Source organism: Natator depressus, chromosome 4 (genome assembly GCF_965152275.1).
Source record: "Natator depressus isolate rNatDep1 chromosome 4, rNatDep2.hap1, whole genome shotgun sequence".
In the NCBI taxonomy this organism is placed as follows: domain Eukaryota; kingdom Metazoa; phylum Chordata; order Testudines; family Cheloniidae; genus Natator; species Natator depressus.
This window is the reverse complement of record NC_134237.1, coordinates 56,872,120-56,897,446: the sequence shown is the minus strand read 5'-3', so window position 1 is coordinate 56,897,446 and position 25,327 is coordinate 56,872,120. Positions and strand designations below refer to the sequence as shown.

The 25,327-nt window shown below is 40.0% G+C and overlaps 1 protein-coding gene across 1 annotated transcript in view; it reads left to right on the top strand.

Moving 5' to 3' along the window:
• Positions 1–25,327, top strand: part of IQCM (IQ motif containing M) — a 189,027-nt gene that overhangs the window by 135,235 nt on the left and 28,465 nt on the right. Inside the window, exons 9-11 of the mRNA XM_074950990.1 lie at positions 12,864–12,945; positions 16,995–17,033; positions 18,839–18,860. Of these exons, the coding sequence (XP_074807091.1) occupies positions 12,864–12,945; positions 16,995–17,033; positions 18,839–18,860 (143 nt within the window). The remainder of the gene's footprint in view (positions 1–12,863; positions 12,946–16,994; positions 17,034–18,838; positions 18,861–25,327) is intronic.

The following is a 25,327-nucleotide window of genomic DNA, read 5'->3' as shown; positions in this document are numbered from 1 at the left end:
GGAAAGGGAATTAATTTTGATGCTTTATTTCTTTTCCCTCCCCTTCTACCCATTTTTTAAAAAAATGAACAAAATAACTTTAGCTAACTTGGAGATCCAAATGTAAACTCCAGCTCTAAACATCACATGGTATCTGATACCCCTGAGCAATCTGGGGTCCTGAAATCAATGAATAAAGTTAAAGAATTCAATGAATGAAGTACATTCATCTATGTATTTTTTTCACGAGACAGATGTAACATACCTAGACAGCATGGCACAGCACAGATGTGCCACATTCACTTCACTGACAGGTACTGTAAGTACCATGTCACCACAGTGCTGCAACTTCATGTCTAATAAGTCAAATACTACTGGAACTGAAGATACTGCCATAAACTTGATGTGGCTTATGTTTTGTTACAGTTGGCCAGTTATTTCTGAAATTAACATTCTTCTGTATTAGTAAAAGAGTATGCACTGATATAAATTCTCAATAAAAATATTTATTAAAGCAGAGCAGTCAACAATCTGCTCCTCCAAGCATGCATCTTGTACTGTATTAGAATAAGAGCACATCATTATTAAAAATTATTGAAATAAAAAGACTGTTTACTGTTATTCTTTTATCAATCTGCTCACACAAGCAGGCACCCTAACTACTTAGGTGTATAATTATAGAAAGTACACAATGTTTATGCAATATTCTTAATAATAATAATGTGCCATGTGTTTGTCTGAAGGAAGATTTACTTAAATAAACATGTTACAAACCTCGCAGGGCCACTAACATGATAACAGGAAAGTAAACAAGAAGAAGAGGCATTCCCTAATGTACATTCAAAAGGCCAAAATCAGTGCTATGGAATTCTGTTTGGTTTTTCCCCCTCCTCCTTCCAATGCCTGAAATGTTAGGTGTGTGTGGATTGTTTTGTTTTAGTTTTGCTATATCTCAGGAGTTTATGAAGAACTATGGGCATTCAAATTTGATGAGTAGGTCATATCCATGCTTCTGACACACACCAGTGGGGAAAGAATTGAAAAGAGGGAAGGAAGTTGGAGTGGTGGGAAGGAAGAAGCATTGTTCTCTCACTCTCTACCCCATCATTTTTATTTTCCCAGTTCAAGCAAAGAGTCCAACTTGTATTCCACAGGTGGTAATTTTCACTCATAATCACTCAACTTCTAGAGACTAATGAATCCCTGCTATAACAAATTCCTGCTCTTTATAATCCTTGCACATTATTTTCTTTGTGACAGCCACATCTCTTCCAGAGCCACCCCATTATGATGTCAGGAAAAGGAGGGTTCTGGCTGCATGAGCAGGAAATGATGCACTTTAGAACAATTCATTTTACATAAAACTATCATTAGGTGCAAACAACAAGGAAGAAACCTGTGACACCTGTAGAGGGTTTGAGCTGTCATTGTCTTACACATAGTGTAGCCATCTACACCTGCTCAAAGATGGATGTAAATTCCTGCTAATCTGAGTGGGTGGTATTTTGCACTCACTTCAAGCAGATGCTAATGGATACAAGGTGCAAGAGAGTGAACAGTCAGGCCTTTGGTATTTCTGTTTATATACGGGACGTACAACTATTGTCAGATACAGACCTGGTGTATGTAGAGTTTCATCTGGTCAGAATTTGTCCCATTGTTTCTATATAGTTGGTCATAGTAACCCCAGATTAAACTCCATTCAGGTTAGTAGGTCACTTTCATCTCAGATAGTTTGAAATGTTACCTCCCTGCAGCAGTAAGGCCCCGCCAAACTCCAGGGGTAATTCGCTCCTGTAGTAGGTTCAGATATGTTTCCACAGCCCCCCTCTCTCAGTGGTTGCACAAGCAGTTGAATGAGCCCAGTCCTTTGCTGCCCTGGCCATGTCCCCTCCAGGGCTAGCATTATCCATCTTTGGGCTGTGTTGTACCCTTTTGGGCCTGACAGCAGAGGGGAGATTGCAGCCATCTTACACCACTAGAATGCCCCTGTCAGGGTTCCCTCCCCACTCTGAACTCTGGGGTACAGATGTGGGGACCTGCATGAAAGACCCCCTAAGCTTATATTCTACCATTTTAGGTTAAAAACTTCCCCAAGGAACAAATTCCTTTCCTTGTCCTTGGACGGTATTGCTGCCACAACCAAGTGATTCATACAAAAATTCAGGAAGGGGTCACTTGGAGTTCCTATTCCCCCAAAATATCCCCCAAACCCCTTCACCCCCTTTTCTGGGGAGGCTTGAGAATAATATACTAACCAATTGGTTACAATGTGAGCACAGACCAAACCCTTTGGTTTTTAGGACACTGAAAATTAATCAGGTTCTTAAAAGAAGAATTTTATTATAAAGAAAAAAGTAAAAGAATCACACCTGCAAAATCAGGATGGAAGGTAACTTTACAGGGTAATAAAAAGATTTAAAACACAGAGGACTCCCCTCTGGACTCAGCTTCACAGTTACAAAACAGGAATAAGACTACCTCTTAGCATAGGGAAAATTCACAAGCTAAAACAAAAGATAATCTAACGCATTTCCTTGCCTCACTTAAAATTTATGTAATTCTTCGATGGGTTATTCCAACTATGTTTTCAGGAGATGTTGTCCCTCTCCCTTAGCTTCTCTCTTCATCTGGAGAGGGAACAAACATAAGAGAGCACAAACAAAACCTCCCCCGTCCCCCCCACCCCGGATTTGAAAGTATCTTCTTTCCTTGTTGGTCCTTTTGGTCAGGTGCAAACCAAGTTGTTTGAACTTCTTAGCTCCTTACAGGTAAAGCGATTCCGTACAGCTCCCAGGAGGGATTTTATGCTACCCTTCTCTTTACGTTTATGACAGCCCCTCACCACAGCCTTTATTCTGCTGGGGTCTCTGCACCCTTGTTTATGCCCCTGAAGATGGTATAAACCAAGGATGGCTCTAGCCCTGCATGCTTCATAATTTCCCCACAAAATGTGTTCAGCGACTCATTAAGTACAACCGGATCCTAACATCTAAAAGAAATAGTGCATTACAAAAACATGTCTGTTCCCCATCCTAATTCCTCACGCAGCCTGCGTGACAAATGGTTTCTTAGTACCCAATGGCTTTCACACATTGTGGAGCACTTGAGAAGCATGATGAGTCATCGTTTTTCAGGACTGGTGCTCTTTCAAGTTACAGCTGCTTTCTCTATATCCTGAGCTGATCTCAGAATAAACTATTTTGGTATGTTTTCTAAACATTCTCATTGTGCATTCATCACTATTCTGTCAAAGATTTGGCACATCGATTGAATGAAGGCTTGGCAGATGTGAATTGAATTGATCTGAATTACTCTCACATTGAATACTGTTACCAGAGTTCTTATACTGTACAATAAAAATATTACATTGATTCTTTGCTCTCCATACTTCAGTTTTTCATTTTTTTCTTGGATATGACCAAACCTCCCTGAGAATTGAAAGAGAACAAACTGCTCTACTCCAGAGTTGTGGTGTGATGGCAAAAACACAGGAGAATGCCAGCGGCAGACAGGGAAACAAAAAATTCATGTCTCATCTTGTGGCTCAGCCATGCAACTTGAGCATGCATCAAGAATTCAAAGTTACCAGCAGCTGCACCCTCATTAGAAAGGAATCATTTCAGAAAATGGACAGAAACAATAGTGAGAGTAGGAAGAGAAATCATACATATTATTAGGAGGAAGTATAACATTGCTATCATTAGGGCCTCTGATACTGCATGGCCAGTAATCCCCTCAGGCTACTTCTCAAGCTGGAGCCAGTGGCCTGGAGTTTACAGCTGGCTACGAACAGCTGTACTGGGGTTTTCCACACAAGATTTTGGTTTTCCTTTTTCAATATATTATTTATAACATGTTAGGTTAGCAGGCTTGCTGGAATATTTATGGCTCTGGCAGTAAGAATTTCCTAACTGTGATATGGAGTCTACCCTTTAAAGAGCCTGGAAAATAACCCAGCCTACTAGTTGTAGTATTAGGCCCCTGGTGGGAAGCCTAGTGGAGGTAAAATATTGATTTTTTTTTTTGAAAAACAAAGTTTCCTTCTATCTTTATTCTTGTCCACAGTGGTTGCACTTAAAATACTTGCCAATTTTCCTTAAAGTTAGCTCAGTATTTGCAGTATTCCTTATACTTCCCTATGTTTACTGTGGCGAACACTGTAAATATTGAGGTAGTATTTAATTATGTTAGGCAAATAGCAAATTGGATTTGAATACATGTATAAAGCGTGTTTAGAGGTGACCGGAATCTAGAAACATACAATTTCCTTGGTGCTTTCAGAGAAACACTAGGTTCAATCACTTGACAGTGTGGAAATAGATTCCTTAAGGGTGAACAGCTACTTGCATTGCTCTTCTTGTTCCCTGACATCAGGAAGCAGAGTGAGGTCTGTGCAAACATTCCCCAGGGAACAGGCTGTGATCAGCACCCAGTTGTGAGGGTAATTATAAATGCCTGCTAGGAATGGGGTGTTTAGAGCTAAGGATGAACATGCTGAAAACATTAACCTGATTGAGCAAGGTGAAACTAGAGTCAGGTGTGGCTCAAGAGTGACATTGGCTTAGTCAAACAGAGACTCCTGTGCTAGTGGAAATCCTGGTAGCCCTTCAGCAGAAGTAATCCTTTAAGTCACCATTAAGTTCCTAGTTCCGTGTAAATGTGTGTGTCACCTCTCAGTTGTACAGGGATACAAACTGCATCCCATTGTGCCCACAGTAGTAACTGAAGTGGAATGGAGATGTACGGCTGGCTTACCCCAAAGAACTGGGGCTGCCTTCCCTGAGGGCTCTATCAACAGAGGGCAACTTTACAATGTGACTTGGTCACCATCAGAACCCCAGTGCAGGTCTGCCCATGAGATGCACTAAGGGTAATATTTTCACTGCAGAGTTAATTCAGGTGATTGGTAGTTGGGTCAGAGCAACCAAGTTAGCCTCGCCTGGGTTTGAGCAGCCACACTGCACAGCTCTGTCAGAGTTACCATGCCTCACTGCTGCGCTCACCCATGTGCGTTGCTAGTAAGCCGTGGGGTATATCCCATGGTTCTCTGTGCTGCAGAAAGCTGAATGCTATGATTCTTTCTCAGTGAATTCTGGGAGATCTTGTTTGTCCTTCTGGGCACACGGGCGGAATTGTGGGAAGGCATTGGAGGACTAGTGCTTGAGTCATTCAGCCTGTATACCCACTGTAAAGTGGGCTGGTTACCAGCTCTAGTGAAAGCCTCACTTGACATAGCCCCAGACAGACCAGCTAGCCTGGGTTGAAAATTCCACCAGACTCAGGTCAGAGAGTTTTGTAGGTGGGGAGGGGCAACACCAGAGTAAGACTCTGGGTTAACTCTGCAGTGAAAACATACCAGCAAATCTGCCCAACCTAGCCCTGTTACCTCTTCATCTAGTACCACCTACATGGTAGACTGCGCTGGCTGGTTCCTGCCCCAATGGTGAGGTGAGGAGGGACGGACAGGGAATCACAGATGGTTTGTACTTCTATGCTTCCCATCCTAACAGACTATAGCTGGAGGCTGAATCTGAGTGACTTGGTCCCACAGTCTGGAATTGGGTTGTTAGTAGTTAATAACTGGAGATTTCTTAGAACCACTCATACTTGACATGGAAAAAAACACAGCTCATTTTGTTCCCCAGTTGCCAGCTATCTTGGTCTTAGTTGTTGTCAAACCTCTTTTTCAAACCCAAATGCCCATGTCTATTTCAACTGTGAATTTCAACAACAATAACAATTCTGGCCCTGTACAGCATGTCAGTTTTTGTGTGAAATGTGGATCTTTTCTATGATGTGTACTACATCTATTTTGTTGTGGGCCATTCAAAAGAATGGTAGGTATGTCTTGGGAAGTGTTTCATGTTGCATTAAAAATATTACATGTGAATTGTAATGTTACAGAGTATGTAGATGTAGATCAAAGGTTAGCAACATTTTAAAATATATTTTAATATAAAAGACCATTTGTATGGGGTTAAGTGTTTTCAGTGGGCTCATTTCTGCATACCTTACGCAGGAAAAGTCCTATTGACTTCAGAAAATTGTGTAGCTTTCAGCTCTGTTTAGGCAATTACTGACTGTTTTTTCAAAAAGTTACATGCACTGTTCAGGGCCAGGTTAGAGCATAGGTTAGCAGAAGTGGGAGTCCTCTAGTTTATTTTTAGATTAGAGAAAGCACAATAACCACTTTGTCATGTTAGCTTTATTAGTCTGGGGTGAGCACTGAGAATGAGCTCAGAATCCATAGTTCACTCTATGGCCTGGATTCTACAGTCTGGCAAGCTACTGTCAGCACAGAGAGGAGGGCGAAGTTGGCTTTAGGTTATGTGGGAACTGTTTCAGAGCATATAATGACCGATGCATATTCCTTCACACTAGTTACATTAATGTAGGCTCACTCATTGTAAACGTTCTCTTGGGGTACTTTTAATATAAAATCAAAGACTATAAAGAAATATCATTGTTGCAAGTGTGAGTGCTCAATGATAGACACAAAAGAAACTATCTATGTACGTGGTAGGCAAGAACAGAAAATACTTTCAAGACAGCTCAAGCTAAAGTGATTTTTAAGATGCAAAAAAACTGTGTTAAGCTGTTTTAACTGGCTACTTGGGATTCCCTTTGTATGGCTGGGGATGAGGAAAAGTAACTGAAATGCTGTGGCGCTTCCATGATCCTTGTCTGCTACAATAGCTTCATTGCGCCCGTGTAACTTAAAAAAAATCTCAGGACTGCTCTATGTAGGAGTCATATAAGGTTCACGCACTTGGCAACATTCAGGGCACACCCGGAGTGTTGTGTAGGAGCTATGCACACACGGCTCCTCTCAAGGGCATGAACCTTGGAATCTCGCCCAGATGACATGAACCGTGGGAAGCCTCCCAGGACTGGGCTCAAGGCCCGAGAGCAAGGAATGCGGTAGATAGAAATTGGTAAATAAGAATGTTAAACAAAGCCAGTGTATTCCTTTTATCTGTTGGAGAATGTAATGTGCAGGGGGAGAGAAAGAATAAAGGAGAGGGTGGAAAGCTGACAGGACCAGTCCGTTGACAGACCAGCCTGCTTGCTCGCTTAAAGCTTTGTGCTGTCTTGTCATTGAACCGCAACAGCTCTACATTGAAATTTGGGACCAAACTACTGTCCAGCAAGGCAAGGAACAGAGAGTCACAAAGATGCTTACAGCTACCTTTTAGACTGGACCAGGATGTCTAGTCTGCCCCAGTGATTCCATCACACATATTGATGCAATGTCAGGTTTGACATACCAGTTCAGTGAATTAAATTTAAAAGTCAAATTATTCACTTTACAAAGCCATAGTTTATTTATTATAGGTTTGCAACCGTGCTCAGTTATGTACAATAAAGCTATGCATCTAATGCATTAAGCACCACAATGGACAGAAAAAAAGTAATCTATTTATGCACTTTTAGTTAGTCAACAGCTGCATTTAATAACAAATGGAGTTTTGGATATATTCATTTTTGTATGTATGTCAAACCCACTGAGGTTTCTATAACCTGGGTTTGCAGCCAGAGACAACAAAATTAATCACCACTGGAAACATTAAGTTATTTAGTTTGAGGAAATAGTTATTCTGCAGTATTACACCAAAATCTACCGAGTAGGTCTGATTTGGTGAGATATAAAATATTTTTTCTTTTCTCCTAACTGCCACTTATTGTAGTTACTAGAAATCACTGAGGAGGTTTTAGGTATTCAGAAGGAGACAAATTTTAAAAATGGCAGTGGCTAGCTACACTGGCCTACTTTTCAAATACTATTCTGTCTATATTTGTTATTAGCACCAAGCAATTCCATTAAATAGACACTATAACTCAGGAGTGCTGGATTTCCATTATCCAGGAGGGTAGCATGCATGCGCACACACACACAGTTTTTTCTACCTCTTGCTGCAGTACTCTTTGTTGTTTGCAAAATGCTTGAATATGAAATCATGATTGGTCCTAAACATTATGGTAATTTTAAAACAGATTTCTTTTTGCCTCTTACTCCATTTGTCCCAAGGGAACCTTCTTATTCCTGATGACACTTTGTGCCGTTATGAACTGGCACCTCTGTTCCTTCTGTGCCTTGTAGTTTCTTGGTGTGAACACTAATGGTTGAACCCTATTTTTAATTTGCAGTTTTAAGCAGGCATGATCTCAGCCATGCTATGTGACAAGTACAATTAGTCTGACCTGCTAGTCGAGTCCATGTCCCTGCCTCCTCAGCTGCCGCCCTTTTGGCGCTTAATCTCTTGTCAGGAGGAAGGCCAAAAACCAAGCATTAAAGTGAAATCATTAATATGTGTGAACAGATAACATAAATATGATCAGCCTCTTATGGAACCCAGCAACCCTGCTTCCTCACTCTAATCAATGTCAGAAGGGCTCTCATGAAAATCTTTCACGGAAAAAATGCATTGGTAAAGGAGGTACAAAATGTAAAGGGACAAGGTAGGAAGAGCAGAAGACGTGAAATAAATGTGGAAAGTGTCTCTCTTTCTCTCCCTCCCTCTCTCTCTCTTTTAAATACTATACTGCACATTTCTTCCTAAAGCCTTTCACAGTGTAGCCAAATTGCTTTGTGTTTGGCAGGTAAATGTGGCCTGCCGAGTTTTGATGATGGATGGGTGCAAACAAATCATCATTAATAATTCATGGCTAGAGTACTTGCATTACAACCAACTGGGTCTGGAATCAGAAGAGGACCCTGTTGAAAAGACATGTGAAGTCAGAGCAGCTGTGTTGTAACCCTGATTATTATTATTTCAATTTTTATTCTTTATCTTTCATAGTGTGAGTAAGGCCACTACAGGCCAGGCTTTTGACTTTTAGTGTGTGTGTTCTGGCAAGCAAAATGGGGGTGTCTTTCAGTCAGGTTAGTTCAACTGAGTGATCTTAACATCATTGAAAAGCCTCATTAAGCTGCAGGCTAACACAGCTGAAGCCATGCTAGCAGGACTTGTTCGAGGCTAATGGGAGGCCTGGAGTTTCAGGGCTAGATGTTGAAAGAATGAGCATCTTCCGCTAACATAGTGCTGACGCTCTCTTGAGCAACAGTTGTATTGCTGACATAAGTGCTGGTGTAGACATGGCCTTAGATGTGAATAGTTTGTAAGCAGTACAATTATTATTATTATTGTGTGACAGCATGACTGTAATGTTGATTTGTTAAAATACTTTGTTTTTAAACCTAACAGAAATAAAGGGCTATGTATTACACGTTGATTAAGATTTGTTCTATGTCTCACAGCTAAATTCATCCTTAGTATATGATGAGGTCATGTGGGCACCAAAACCTTCAGTATTGTGACAAGATAGCCAGTGATGGCCATAGGCTGCCTGTCCTGCCAGACCATTTTAAGGATCAGGCGAGACATCAATCTGAATGGCATGCGATCTGTGAGGAGGCTATGTCCCTTGGGATTTGCCTAGATGGCAATGACAATGATTGTGGACAATGAATGAAACTGGCCTATGTCTAGTAAAATTACAATATATGTTGGTTTACGGTAAAGAGATGACACCACAGCAACTCCACCATTCTGAAAGAGTTCTAGAAGAAAAAGGGCCTGGTTTCTGCTTCTACTGTCTTTTTTGCTCTGCCCTATGGCACACACTACCAGTTGTAGTTATAATGGAGGTTTAATCTAAAGCCCAGAATGCCCATCTAATCCAAGTGTTGTGGGCCTAATTACACTGTACTATATTCCAGAGAAGCACTCTTGAACACAAAAGGAACTTTGAAGGAGAGAACATAAGATTGTACTAATGTACTTCTTCTTTAGCAAAGCATTCCATTCTTCGGTGAGTATAGGCCAGGGTATGGGCAGGATTGAGGGATGGCTCTTGCTGGAGCACAGGCATTTGCATTAGAGCTGGGCAAATTTTTTCAACTGAAACTTTTTTGGCAAAAAATGCAGATTCAGCAACAGCAAGACATTTTGTAAAATTGTGTCAATTTTGCAAAGTTGTTTTGGTCAAAGTTCTGAAAAAATATAAATGTTTCATTGATGTTTTCAAAAGAGAGAGCTTCATTTTTTATTCAAAGTAAATTTGTTTCAAAATCTCCTTTAATTTTATTTTTAAAAAAACTATGAAACATTTTACTCTCCAATTCACTGAAAATTTTAAAAGTGTTGTTTTCAGTTCAACCTAAAACAATTTTTTCCTGCTTCTTTGAAATTACCAGCAAACTGAAAAATCTGTTTGTTATTCACCATGCTGTAATTTTAATATGTAACACTAGAATCCTGATGTTTCCAATAAAAACAAATTCACTATATATTGTGGCTTCACTTTTCAGCTTATCACCTTTCAGATAGTCACTAAATAATAGTGTGTTTTGGATGAGTGACAATAGGAGTCATCTTTACTGTATTTCCAAAGTGCAACACTTAAATTGCCCCTAGTTTTCATTTTTATATAAGATGAGCAAAATTGGTATCTTAAATAGAATCTCTTTGAATTTCAGATTGGAGTTGACTACAGACAGAGCCTGATCTAAACATTCTCAATCAGATCCCAATCTCAAAAGACTATTTGGTTCAAATCCTGACCTGGGCAAACACTTGTGACAAGAGCTGTTCTTATGAGATTTCAGGAAAATATGGTCCATGAGAAAAACTGTCCTTGAGGAATTTATGATATTTTGGAATAAAAATCTCATGAGAACAGCTTGTGAGTTTTTCATATTGATTAATCCAAACTCAGGCTCTTTTTTCAAAAAAAAAGATCATGTTAAAAGAATGTTGTTTAAATTGTAAAGTAAATCCCTGGACAACCTGCAACCATAATCCCACTCCCTTGTGTGTCCATCCTGTACTCTGAATGAGGTAGGAGTCCTGTGGAAAAAATACTTTGTGAACCTGTAATTAAAGACTGTACACACAAGGGGGGCTGAATTAAGATTGCAAGGGCAACCATAAATCTGTCATTTCCTAATTTGAGTACTTGACTTTGCAACATAAATAACATCTTTTAAATGTATTTTTAAAGAGGAAAAAGTAAAAACATTGTATTGTTTACAATTGTAATATATTCCATATAATGCATCTCCAGCAGAGCTTGCCCATGAATCTTCAGCCCTGCAACATAGACTTTGAGCATGTGAGCAGCAGGAGAAGGGTATTATCTCAGGAGGTGGGGTGTGGACCATTGATGCTCTGTGCATGGTTCAAGAAGTGGTTGGGAGAAGCCTAGCCTGGTGTGCATGTTCCCTCTCTTTTCCCCTCTCCTGGGCAGGTGAGGGCTTCTTCCTCTATGTGGTACATCCAGTGAGAGGGATGGGATGCTGGAACTATGTTTGGATCTAGAGTTGGTGCAGCTGAGGAGTGAGGGAGAGGCACCCTGTATGGCTCTCTTCCTTCCCCCACCCTCCACTAAAATTGCTCTGGCAGCTCTCCTAAAGCGATCCAGCACTGGGCTCCTACCCAGACAGCCAAATGAAAGATTATAAGATTACTTAAAATCTTATATAAAATATAGTGTTCTACCAATCCCAAGAGATCGGACACATTACCCACCAGGTCAATGAATAATTCAGATTTTATCCAAATACACACTTACAGCCAATTCTTATTAGCTAATCTAAGATTTATTTAAAGAAAAAAAGAATACTGGGTTAATGATCTTTATACATATAGATATGAATAAAGTTCTTAGGTCAGTTTCATAGCAGAGATATTGAGAAATTGCTGAGTTGTAAAAAGTTCTTCCAGAATCAATTCTATAGGTTATAGTCCAATAGGCAGTTCATGTGCAGAGTCTCTTTAAATTCTTCCATGAGAAATTGCATGGTAATCCAGAATGGAGCTGGAGACCTCAGTCTTGCGACTTAAACTTCCCTGACAAAGTTCAAGCAGATCTGAGATGAACAGGATCAGGTCCCCAAGTTCTTTTATAGCCAAAGCTCAGCTGATACACTTCTTTTCACAGCAGGCATTCCTTAGATGAAAAACAGATAATGTACGTTGTTGCTTTGAAGTCCATTCCTATTTCCTACGTATACACCGGTAATTAGTTGCATTGATTACCATAAGACAATTAACCATTCAAAGGTTCACAGGTAGTTTATTCAACCTTCAAAGTGAAAAACAATGATATCATTTAATCATGTTTCATCTAATTGCTAATATTTCCTTTTGATCTCTGACTCAGTAGAATATAGTAACAGACAGGAATAGGAGTTTATCATCTACAAGCTAATGAGATCACATTGTGATGCTTCTAACAGATATAGGTAAACATAGACAAATACAATTAGTATTTATTTCTAATTCTCTGACAATACAGAGTTACATTTCAGAGTGGTAGCCGTGTTAGTCTCTATCAGCAAAAACAATGAGGGGTACTAGTGCTACCATAGAGACTAGCAAATTTATTTGGGCATAAACTTTCATAGGTTAAAACCCACTTCATCAGATGCATTGAGTGGAAAATACAGAAGGAAGATATATATAACAGTACATGAAAAGATGGGAGTTGCCTTACCAAGTGGGGGGGTCGAGACAATTCAATTAAAGTGGGCTATTATCAAAAGGACGAAAAATCACTTTTGTAATGGTAATCAGGGTGGCTCATTTCAAACAGTTGACAAGAAGGTGTGAGTAACAGTAGGGGGAAATTTTTTAGTTCTTGTAATGTCTCATCCACTCCCACTCTTTTTTCAGGCCTAATTTGATGGTGTCTAGTTTGCAAATTAATTCCAGTTCTGCAGTTTTTTGTTGGAGTCTGTTTTTGGAGTTTTTCTGTTGAAGAATTGCCGCTTTTAAGTCTCTTATTGAGTGTCCAGGGAGGTTGAAGTGTTCTCCAACTGGTTTTTGAATGTTACAATTCTTGATGTCTGATTTGTGTCCCTTTATTCTTTTGCATAGAGACTGTCCGGTTTGGCCAACGTACATGGCAGAGGGGCATTGCTGGGACATGATGGCATATATCACATTGGTGGATGTGCAGGTGAACAACTCCTTCAAAAAACATTCTGAGGTGGCTTTTAGCCCATGAAAGCTTATCTCCAAATAAATTTGTTAGTCTCTAAGGGGCCACTAGTATTCCTCCTTGTTTTTGTTTTTACATTTCAAAGGATTTAGTCTACCTACATGGCTTTGATAACTACCTACAAGAAATGGCCCTGTTTAGTATTGCAATACTTCCCTAATATGTTCTTAAAGGTTGATTTTGTGTCACTTAGCCTGCTGGTTACTTAACCCTCACTGGCTCAGTGTCACAGGGACTTCCAATGTGTTGACTTACAACGGTTAATTTACTTGTCAATCCTGCCTTGATTCAGACTTCTTAGGAACATATTTTCAGTATATATGTACACATAATTTCTTACATGGTATTTGTACATATATTTCACAAAGATATTAATAAGGGGTGACACCTTGGCTTTTATCAAAGACCTCACATAACATTCTTTATGGATAAATACCAAGAAAGCTGTGTGCTAGGTATAGTGAGTTTGTCAGGTTTGCCACAGAACCGTGAACCCTGTGCCAGTTGGCACAAAGGGGCTCTTAGGGTCACAGTACTTCTTGAGCCTCTGGGCTCTCTTGCTTCTAAAATTCAAAGGCCTGCTGCAAACAGTGAAGGTGTTGGAGCGTCCAAAGGTGGTCCTATATTATTTTAAAATGGGAAGTGTTAGGGAGCCCAAACATACAGCTCACCCTAACATAAATAAATAAACTAGGCATGATCAAACCCACTGTTTACAGGTAGGGTATGTTTATGAGTTCTGTTGATTAGCGATAACATTTCCTCCTTAATTCTCTCATTTCCCTTTTGCTTCATATTGTATGTCTCAGTTGTTACCTGTGAGTACTCTTACCACATTTTACTTCAATTTTATTGCTATGCTACCTATTCTGCACAGCTCAAGCACTGCATTGTTGTTTGTAATCACTGATGAAGTAAATGGTGTCTCTGGTCCATTCCTTTTCAATATATCCGCTTTTTATGTGAAACTTTGAGGGGGTTAATTTAAAAACAGCACATTCTAAGGTCCTACATCTGTTTTACTAATTTATATTCTGTTCAAAATCACGATTCCTCATTTAGCCTATTGGCTGATAATCAGTTACACTTGTTTTAAGCCCTTAACCTACCATTTGTGTGATCTTCCCAGAACACATTTGAGATGTCTGATTCAATGTTTATACTGAGACTTTTTAATGCAAATCATTTGTACAACCTCCTGCCTTCATGCTCCATCACATTACCTGTAAATGCTTGGATACATCAGCCAAATGGATTTACATTAAACCTATAAAAATCAAAGATTTGAGGCTTTTCAGTTTAGAAGAAACGCTTTTTCAAAATGTCTAATTTATATCAAAGTTGCATAGCAATATATTCAGAAAGTACACTTTAGTATACATGGCTAATCTTAAAATAGTCTGAACCTATTGACTGTGGCTATTGAAGAGTGACATATAAATGACCTTAGATTAAGTACATGGAAATTATTTGTAATGATTCTATACATTTCTGAACATTGTAGCTTGCTAATGTCTACCAAAGTGTTAATACAATCTGTGGAGAATGAGGGCTATATCTGTATCATTCTGTGTGAATATTTTAGGTACCTCATTCTGTGTGATTACAGAGAGTTAACACAAAGGAAGCTGTCAGGGAAAACCAAACAGGAAATGAAACAATGGCAGAGAGAAATTATCTCCAGGGTTATCAGGAAAATAATAGGAAAGGGGGTTATGAATTGGAAAATGCTCACCTGCCTGGCTTTGGATTTATTTTTCTCAAGCCTGAGCCTAAGATCAAAAGAAAATGTAACTATTAAAAACCCTTTCCTAGAGAGGAAGGTTGGAGGTAAATGGGCAGGGAAGCACTATGGGAGAGACACAAAGAGGGAAAGGGGCTATCTGTCTCTCTCAGCCCAGGTGTTAGGGGGTCTGAGCTGAGTGGAACTTAGAATAGAAAAGAATGAAGTGTAGGTAAGACCCAGGCATGTAGACCTTGTATTGTTTCAATTCACTTCTCTGAATGATACATATTTTTGAGTGAATAAGTAATACTTTGTGTTGAAGAAGCTGTTTGGAGTCAGGCTCGGTAGGGAAAGGTCTTGCAGATGTTGAATATAGGTGGGCCTGCTGTTTTTTCACGGGTAGCAAACTGGGGGCTGCAACCAAGATACCCAGTCTAACAGTGGTAGAACAACATGGTTCCATCCAGAGAGGAGTTAAGGCAGTGAAACTTGTCACCGTAGTGGTGTACTTGAAAGGGAATAAAAAGGGCCTAAAGTGAAGCTCACCTTGTAACCATGGTACAATCGTCTAGATGAATAATAGACTTTAGGTTAGATCTTCAGCTGTAATAAATTGGGATAGCTCCAGGGAGCTTTAATGAAGCTTTCTGATTTACAGTAGTTAAGGATATGGACTATTTCCACTTACAGTACTATATCTTGTGTTACAAAAATAATCATAATGTATAGACCACTGGTAGGAAAATTTGACATATTTTCAACTTTAGCTGACATTTCTAGGCCTGTAGGCACACATGATTTGCTTAGTGACTTTAATCTCCATTTCATGAAAATGAGAGTCTTCTGTCTAAAGGCTTCCATGTGATTTAATAGTTGGAGATGTTGGTTTTTATTCCTTTTTTAATTTCTTGTAAACTTGATATCACATGCCTTGCCTTTAGTCTAAAATCAACTACTTTTAGAACTTGAAGGAAGGAAGGAATATTCCACCTTGAAGGAATATTCAGCCATAATTTCTGTCACTTTATCTAATCTTGCAGCTAGTTCTTATTAGCTAGGGTCTTACAGCTTAAAAGTAAAGATATGATTAAAAGAATGCTTGTAAGTGGCACCTTGTTACTAAATCTATCTGCTGTCTGTGTTCTTTGAGTTTTAGCTCTACAGTTTTACAGACAAGCAGTGAAATCATGAGAGTTGTTTAATTTTTCTTCACCAAAAATTACCTTCTATGTTCGGAGTCCAGGATCTTTATTATTAGTGATCAGTATACAAAACAGAAAGAAAATTACTTGATTTTCACATACCAGGGGTGGTTGCTCTCTGCTCCCATTGAAAACAATGGGAAGTTCTGTTGTTGATTCCAGTGGGAACAGGTTTGGGCTTAAAAATGAACATGTTTCAACCTATTAAGTGAGACCCCAATCACTCCATGGTAAAATGGGAGAAACTTTACTAGTGGAGAATGGTTCTGCTCGGAAGGTGGAGTTTTGCAGCACTGTATAACAGACCCAAATCCAATCTTTGGGCCATTTTTATAGTCCCTGCTTTCTGCCAGCCTATCTTCAATGGAGCTGCAATGACAGGGCTCACAACCAAGTACGGCCCTCTGGAGTCACCTGGGGATACAACCTATATCCCTGTTGGCCCCATTCCCCTCAACCCTAGTGAGCACCCTCCCTGGAATCTGAAGGAAGGTTCAAAGCCCATGGAAGGATTTTTATATTCATTTAGAAGGGACTCTGTCTCCACACACAAGTGGGGGCAGAGGAGAGGGGACTATATGCCAGTGAGCTAGTGCCTGATTCTTTGACTGCACCCACTCCCACCCACCCAACTCAAATGAGCAGTGCCATTAAAGTCAATACAACTATTCATGTGGCTAGAGACTACTTGTATGACTAAGGTCTACTCACATGAGTAAGAATTTCAGTATCCCTTTAAAAATTTTTTTTGAAGGAGGATAAATACGGATCACCAAGAATTTGTTATAAAGATTAGTTTTAATAGAAAACTTTTAAAAAGTTTTCCAAGTTTTTACAAACCAATCCTTCACCCTTGCAGAATGTGTCTATCCTACCACCAGCCTGACCAAATTTGTAGCAATGCACCAACTAATCACAGGAACACCTTTGCCTTCTGCCAACTGTCCATATTGATGATATTTGGTCATTGTAGATCCTGTGATCTGATTCACCTATATAAGTAGCAATCTTTATACGAACTTCTCTGTTGACCAATGTGAACCATCACATATGTACAACAGTTTCTTTTGTCTCTTTAGGACAGAGTCAAGGACATAAAGCTGCAGACTAAGATAAAGGTGAGGCATGCTGTAGTCTTCTCTTCTATGTTTTATAACTGTTGGATTTAGACTTGATATTGATTGCTCCCTAAATTGCTCCTGGAGCAAATAAATTATGTTATCTCTTTACAATATGTAGCTTAGTTCTCCTGCTCATGGCAGCCTAGCTCTCCTGGCCAGCATGTTGACGATGGAGTTTAGGCTACACTCACTCCCCATTCACCCTTCCCTCTAGCTCAAAATCAGGACTGTGTGGCATGCAAGGGCTGTGTTCCATTACTGATCTGGGCCGTTGAGGAAAATAAGAGGGGAGCCTTGGTCCCCTGCATAGCTGTGTAAACAGAGGTGCACCTCGCCCTAGTTGATTACTATAATCAATAGAAATAAGGAATCTCACCACAGGAGGGTGAAAGAAACGCCCAAATTCCTTCTTAAGAATAATCTCAAAGCATACAATATTTTCAGATCACCTAAATCTCTGTGAAGAGTGACAGTGCACAAAGACAGGTTTCAGAGTAGCAGCCGTGTTAGTCTGTATTCGCAAAAAGAAAAGGAGTACTTGTGGCACCTTAGAGACTAACCAATTTATTTGAGCATAAGCTTTCGTGAGCTACAGCTCACTTCATCGGATTCATCACCAACAGGAGAGTGGGTTTGGGGGGTGGGGGGGGGGAGAAAACCTGGATTTGTGCTGGAAATGGCCCACCTTGATTATCATACACATTGTAAGGAGAGTGATCACGTTAGATAAGCTATTACCAGCAGGAGAGTGGGGTGGGGGGAGAGAAAATCTTTTGTAGTGATAAACACCCATTTTTTTATGGTCTGTGTGTATAAAAACATCTTCTGTATTTTCCACAGTATGCATCCGATGAAGTGAGCTGTAGCTCACTAAAGCTTATGCTCAAATAAATTGGTTAGTCTCTAAGGTGCCACAAGTACTCCTTTTCTTTTTGCGAATACAGACTAACACGGCTGTTACTCTGAAATCTAGACTGCAGAGTTTCCAAACCTTGGTGGCTGTATTGTACCTGATTGTAGTGGCCATCACAGGTTATGGTCACCTAACAAATCTATTTCCTCTTTTAACTAAGATTGTTGTCTGAGCTTTATTCTAGTTTTTAATCACAATGTCCAGCCTACTCCAACTCTCAAAGGCCTTTTATTCCAGTCATCTTCTTATATTAATTGAGATTCTTTAGCCAGCAGCTTCCACATAACTTTCTTTTTAACGCAAAACGGCAGTGATTAGTTCTAATACATTAGATGAATATTTACAAGAATTAATCTTTCATATAATGTGTTAGAACTAATCACTGCCATTTTGCTTTGAAAGGAATGTGCTCTAGAAGCTGCTGTTTCGTTAGATCTGAATCCTTTAAAGAACTATAAGAAATGGTTGTGGAAACTATGTTTTGCACATGGGGTAATCATCAGCTGAATTCAAGCACAGCCACAAATTACACCCACAGAAATGAGTGCCACAGATGAAATGCAGGGTTGAATCTTAGCAGTTATGTGCCTAGGTGTGCAGCATTTGACTGCTTGTTTGGTAAACAGTATGTTCTCTAGGAGCATATTAAACATGTGCTCTGTGATCTGCACTGGCTTCTTATTGGTTTCCAGAATGACTTTCACATATCAAGCCTTAAATGAGCTGGTACCTGACAATCTCAGAGACTCTCTCTCTCTCCAGGCATACTGCTGCAGTCAGAACAGGTGCCTGAGCTGAAGCCCCATTGGTATGGGGGGGCAGCTGGCAGTGTGTTCTCGCTTATGACCCCAGACCTTTGGAATTCATTTCCTCCTCATGTCTATAACAGGTGGACTTTGTCGGCTCACTCCGTATGTCCCACCTTTTCACCCTTATCTGTTAGTAGATGGGTGCTGGGCAGGGCTGGGTAGTTGTGGTGGTGTGGAATTCTGGTGTGCATTTTGTACAGATGTTGATTAGTTTGTTGTCCCTGTGACTGGAGTACCTGATGACTCTATTTATTTATTACTATATTTTTGTCAAGGGTGTCCAGAGCACTGACAGGGTGCTCTTATTGAAGTTTATTTATATTTATAAAAGTATAAATAAAATAAAATACTACTATGAGGAATTTTGTCTGCAACGAGAGGTCAAATTTGCCTCTAATAAGTTAGTTAAAGGTTCAGGCATGTAACCACATTATTTATCATTTAGTAGCATGACAATGTTAGGACCAGGTGTTTAATCAAATACCTAAAGGTGCTTGCTTAGTTAGCAACCACAGCATTAAACATATTATTCTTTATTGTACAATGTCACATGTAAGAGAGCATCTATCATCCAGTAACTGTAAATGATGGGTAATTTTGTATCAGCATTTGCCTTCTTAGTGGAAGAACTGATGTGTGGCTCTTCCATTCCATCATCTTACTGGTTTTGCACTTCTTGAACTGTTAGAAGTTATGTTTAAGGAACCCTGGACCACCAGAAAAAGATGGTCATTGAACATAGTCTCTCAAAGATACAATCTTCTAAAGACTTAAGCTCACAGAGGCTGTTGAGTTAATGTGATATATATCAAACTCATTATGAAAAAGCCTCTTGCTTGGTGCAAGGAGGATTAGCATGTGGCGGCCAGGCAGCAGTCATCCAAGGGGTACTTCCCTTCAGTCAGCCCCCTCTGCAGGAACTGAGAATTGATCTTGTAATGATCTCATGTAATGAAGGTGTGACACACGGATTACTGGTAAGACTGTTGTGGTAGGTTGGTTGCATTTGGTTGGTTTTTTGTTCCAGCCACATGAGTGGAAAGAGAAAAGAAGGCTTACATCGATGGTGGTGAAGATGTATCTTTCCAAGTGGGAGCAGGAGCTGTAGATATTTTCAGCTAGAACCTCTAGTTGCTATGCTGAAAATACATACTTCTAGTGGCCTTCACTATGTCAAGAATGAAGGGTCATCCCTGTCAGAAACCTCTGTCTTCGCAGAACTTCCTGCAGTAGTGTGGGGTGAAGGAAAGAGTTCTGGTGCATTTTCAGTCCCCATAAAGTAATGGAGTGAATACAAGATACTGCACATGCCCCACCACCCAACTGCAGAGACACACTGTTTAAAAAAAAAGGATTAAATTGTGCAACTTGTATAAAGGTAGGGTCTGGTAATAGTGAAGCTCCACTCTTGGTTTAATTACATAAGATTAATAAGTTTGTCCTGATTGCCTGCGCAGACTTTTGTAAAAGAGACATCAGCCTGGAATCAAGCTCTTATTGTCATTTTATTTCATTCTCATTTGACCTAATACCTGGAGGTTCTATTCATATAGTTAAAAGCCTACGTGAAATGGCCCCTTAGCCAAATGTGTAAATTTCAGTCATTTCACCAAACCACTAGTTTGACAGAATGACTGTGAGAGAAACGGCAGCTCGTGCAGCTCTTATTAATCAGGGCTCAATGACTTTCAAGAGCTGCCAAATTATTTCCAGGTGAAACATGAGGGATTCATTGTTTACTGGTTCACTGCCCGATCCTGTGCCTGTTGAAGTCAATGACAAAGCTCCCACTGGCTCCAAGCCATGACCAAGCCCATAGAACCTTAAATGCTGGCCTGCACTTATGTGCTGGGTCCTTGTTATTCAAAAAAGAAAAGCAAAACTATTTTGGTCCCTATTTGAAACTGAAGCTGTTGTGATAATCTGAAGCATTTAAATACATAATTTCCTGGTTTAGAAGCAAGGTTGTTGGTGGCAGAGCAATCTCCTTGGGGCTGGAATTAGCTTCCCTCCTTGGTTCAGCACAGCACAGATTTGAAGATGCTGCAAGGGCACCCAGCTGTCTGAAGCTTTTCCTTGGGAGGAGCTTTGATGAGGTTTTTATTGGTCTGTTGTGGTGGCTCTTAGAGGAAATTTATTTGATGGCCAGGGAGGCTTTTTAGAGTTATTTGTTGTTTTGTAGGTGTCTTTATATCCTGTAGGAGAAATGTAGAAGTGGGAGTGGGGATTGGATTAGGTCTCGGAAGCCTCTTATGCAGATCCTTTTATCTTTTTTTAATGTCTGATTTTGCATGTTATGTTTTTAAAAAAGTGTAAATGTCTCAAGATTGATTTATACAATAAACCTCAAAATAAATTACTAGGTCAGCTATCCCACCCACGTTTCCCTATTGGCATGGGAGAAAGAGAATCACTTTCGATAACCAGGGCTGAGTGAATTTTCAGTGTAATTAATAGACATTAGGGGATATGTCCCTAATGTGGTTACCACGGCATTTTGTATAATTTTGAATATTTTGTATACAACAGGAAATATTTATAAAAATCAAGTAAATTAGTTTTCTTTCAAAATCTAACAACATCGATTGTTTTTTATTTTCTGTTTTCTGTGTATGAGTGAAGTTCTGGAACATCTTTCCAAGGCAAGCAGTGGGGGCAAAACACCTAACTGGCTTCAAGACTGAGCTTGATAAATTTATGGAAGGGATGGTCTGATGAGACTGCCTACAATGGTGTGTAGCCCATCAGCAACTGCCAGTAGCAAAAATCCCCAACTGCTACTGGTGGGACACTAGATGGGGAGGGCTCTGAGTTACTACAGAGACTTCTTTCCCAGGTATCTGCCTAGTGGATCTTGCCCACATGCTCAGGATCTAGCTGATTGCTATATTTGGGGTTGGCAGCAATTTCCCCCCCAGGTCAGACTGGCAGAAACCCTGGGGGGGCGGGGGGGGAGGGGTTCGCCTTCCTCAGCAGCATTGGGCATGGGTCACTTACAGTGTAAATGGTGAATTCTCTGGAACTTGAACTAAGTCTTTAAACTAGGATTTCAGGACTTCAGTAACTCAGCCAGAGTTTAGTGGTCTGTTTCCAGAGTGGGTGGGTGAGGTTTTGTGGTCTGCAATGTGCAGGAGGTCAGACTAGATGATCACAATTGTGCCTTTTGACCATAAAATGTCTGAGTGTATGATTTCAGAGATCTCTTGCTGTTCTCCTCCTGCTCTTTGGAACAGTTTTCTAATCTGCATCAGTGTGAACTGGTGTCATTAATTAAGAAACCATTAAAAACACCGTTACTCCTGCTGTTAGCTAAATTTCACTACATTAATCTTCCTTAACATTAGGGCCAGATTGGTGTGATTGATGTCAGAGGTTTATTTTGTGTTTCCGTACAATATATATAAATCATAGCTTCTTTGTCTGGTTGATGATGCTTTTTTAGTTTGATGGTTTCCCAGTTCCTACAGTATTTTAGAGTTTGGCTTTGGAAAGTGTTCAAACTGGGTTTTGTAAATTTTATGGCCACAAAATTGGTGTTTTGCTTGCAAATTAGGTGATTTGACTTTTTGGTGTGCAAATGCAGTTTTTGTGCACATCAACTGATTCACGTGCACAAGAACTGTAAAAATATATTCCCCTCTTATTTAGCTGAGATATCTAAAACTTTTAATGTTTGCACTATAAAATCAGCCAAGTTCTTTAGTCCTTCCCAGCCTTTGTCATTAGTTTGTTCCTGTTTCCCCTCCAGCTTAGCTACTGCACTTTCCAGACAGCAGGGGTCCTTTAAAATGTTTCTGTTACTTAAGAAACTGAATTGAGAGTTATGAAATACTAATGTGACTCAACTGTCTTTTGAAATGCTGATCTGCTGTCTAGGTTGGAGGAGAAGTGCCGTAGTTCCCTCTGACATGAAGTCACTTGTGAGTGTTACCAAATAAACTTAATTGAGGAATGGTCACCACCCTCTCAGCCTGTAGCCACAATGAAGCTGGGCTACTTAAAACCTTTACTTTCTTATACATGGTTTTTTGTCCTGACTCACATTAAAATCGGTGGATAAAATCCCATTCAATACTTCAAAAATACACACACTTTATCGGCTGCTGTATAGGGGATTTTTCAAAATCATATATTATAGAATACACATTGATTGTAATGCTTCCTCTTTCTTTTTTATAACATATAAATTGCAGCTGGAATTCTTCATTAATATTTAATTTGCCTAGAGGTCTATGTTTCCAGCTATCAGCCCACTAATGTACGTGTACAATATCACTGCTGGAGTTAGCTTACTTTCCCTTTCCCATGTGACACCATAGAGATCTTACTCCCAAGAAAAGAGCGACGGAAAAAAGCGTCACAGATGATAGTTGTGTGGCACTGCACTGGGTAAATACCATGAAATAACGGAAATGATCGAAAGAGAGAGGTAATATATGTATCTCATGAACAAAGAAATAAATAGCAGGAAACATTGCAAAACTCACAAAAACATATCGTTAAAGAGTGACCTACCTCCTCTCCAGAGCAGTTGGATTAAAATAGGCAAGTAATTATTTGATATTGTTGTCAGAAATAGACAGCTATAACTGTGACAGAGTGCAGGGAGTTAACAGGTGGGCCTGCACTCTGACACCAGTTAGTTCCCTTCGAAAAAGCTGATCAGGGTACTTAGCTAATTACCCAATTAGCTCATCACCTCAAGAATGATAAAGAGGAAGGTAGTGCAAGGGGAAGAGAGGAACAGGGCTACTTGCTGAGCCCACTCTCACAGAGGCCTGAGGGACAGGAGACCTCTGCTCCTCTCATGAGGTCATAGGGGATCTTGTAAATCATACTGCTGCACGGGACTGTAAGAGTGTTGGTGGAAGGAGCTTATATAATGGCAGGATGGATACACAACCAGTAGAATCCACTCCAGTTTCTGTGGTGTGAAAAGGCAGGAGCACAGCCTGCCCTGCTACAGTATCTTTTATTAAATTTCTGCTGATGCAGGGCTACATCTTCAAAGGATTTGTACACTCTGCAGAAAATTCTCTGGCCAGAATGTGATCTGAGTAGCCAGTGTGGGTGCTAAGCAGACATGCAGAGAGGAGTCCTTGCTCCCAATGCCATAGAGTAACTTTAGAGCTCTTAAAAGTTAGAATAGCTTCCTTCAGCCCCCATTCACGGAGTGGGGAGGTGAGAATCGATTCTCAGCAAATCCTCTGGTTATTCACCTTCCTCTAACTACTCTGGGTCATTCACCTTCTTTAACCTTTGTGCTGCTGTGCCAAGGGCCTATGCAAAGCTGTGTCCCCTGGAATCCTATGACCCCCCTGGAGCAACAAAACAACCTCAGAGCTATAGAGAAGGAGCCTCCATATCTGTGGAGGCAGCAGCAGGAATTTTCCCTTAATCAGGAATTTCCATGTGCGATAATAGTCACAAGTTTGTATTTGCATTTGCATAGACTTTGAAAAATAGGCATAGTCTAGAAAGTTAGTGAATTGCAGCCCTCCAAAATTTTACCTGTCAGGAGAAGCATGTGGATGGTATAGCCTGGAATGTGTGTTTGTATGGCAATATCTCTATAGAACATGTAGAGTGCAAGAACAAAGAATGGAACCTGGATGAGAAATTAGAAAAAAAAAACCACCTAGTTTATATTCTTATGTTACCCCCAGAATAGCAACACATTAACTGTATGGCGCAATAGTACCTTAGCATAAAATGAGTAAAATTGTTGAGATCAAGAACTCAGTACATGAAAAGTTGACAATATAGTTAAATCTTTGGATGTTGTGGAATGATGGAATAAGTGGGAGTGAAAAATATGTAGGGAGAAGGAAAGCCACAAAAATATCAGTTTAGTGGGTATGTACTATGGCAGGGGTCCCCAACGCGGTGCCGTTCCTCGGCGGCATTTCGGCGGCGGGGTATACGGCGCCCGCCCCAGTCTTCTGGGAATAGCAATATGCTATTCCCACAAGAAAGGTTGGGGACCACTGTACTGTGGGAAAGCATTCCAGCTGCATGTTCCAGATCCAGAATACCGCTGTGGCCAATGGTTGTTATTTCCTCTCAGTATTATTAATATGGTAAAATTCCAATTCTAAGACTAGAAAAATGCAAAGGGGAAATTTTCAAATCTAGTTCTGGATTATGTTATGACTAGTGTTTAGGGATCAGCATTGGATTCAACAGCAATGAAAGCTCATGAGGAGCTCCTGTAATAATTCAGTCACATTTGAACTAAACTGGAACTAGAAAACAGGCACTGTCTGACTTTGGAACCTACAACTTAGGGTCAGATTCAGATGTGTGGCTCAGTCCAAAATTCATAAGGGTTAGAGTCAAAGTTCCAGCTGTGATCCCTGTCTACTGAAAATATAAGTTAAAAGAAAGGCTTTTCTGCATAGTTAAATATCCTGTAACCAGTTTACAGTGTCAACCAGCCCTTCAGTAGACCTAGTGCCACTTACTATATTTCTTCTACCAGCAAAAAGGGAAGATAAGAAAAATCCTGTGTCTTTAAATCTCTACCACAGTATGATACTGGCATTGCATTACACTGGGTAATTTCAGGT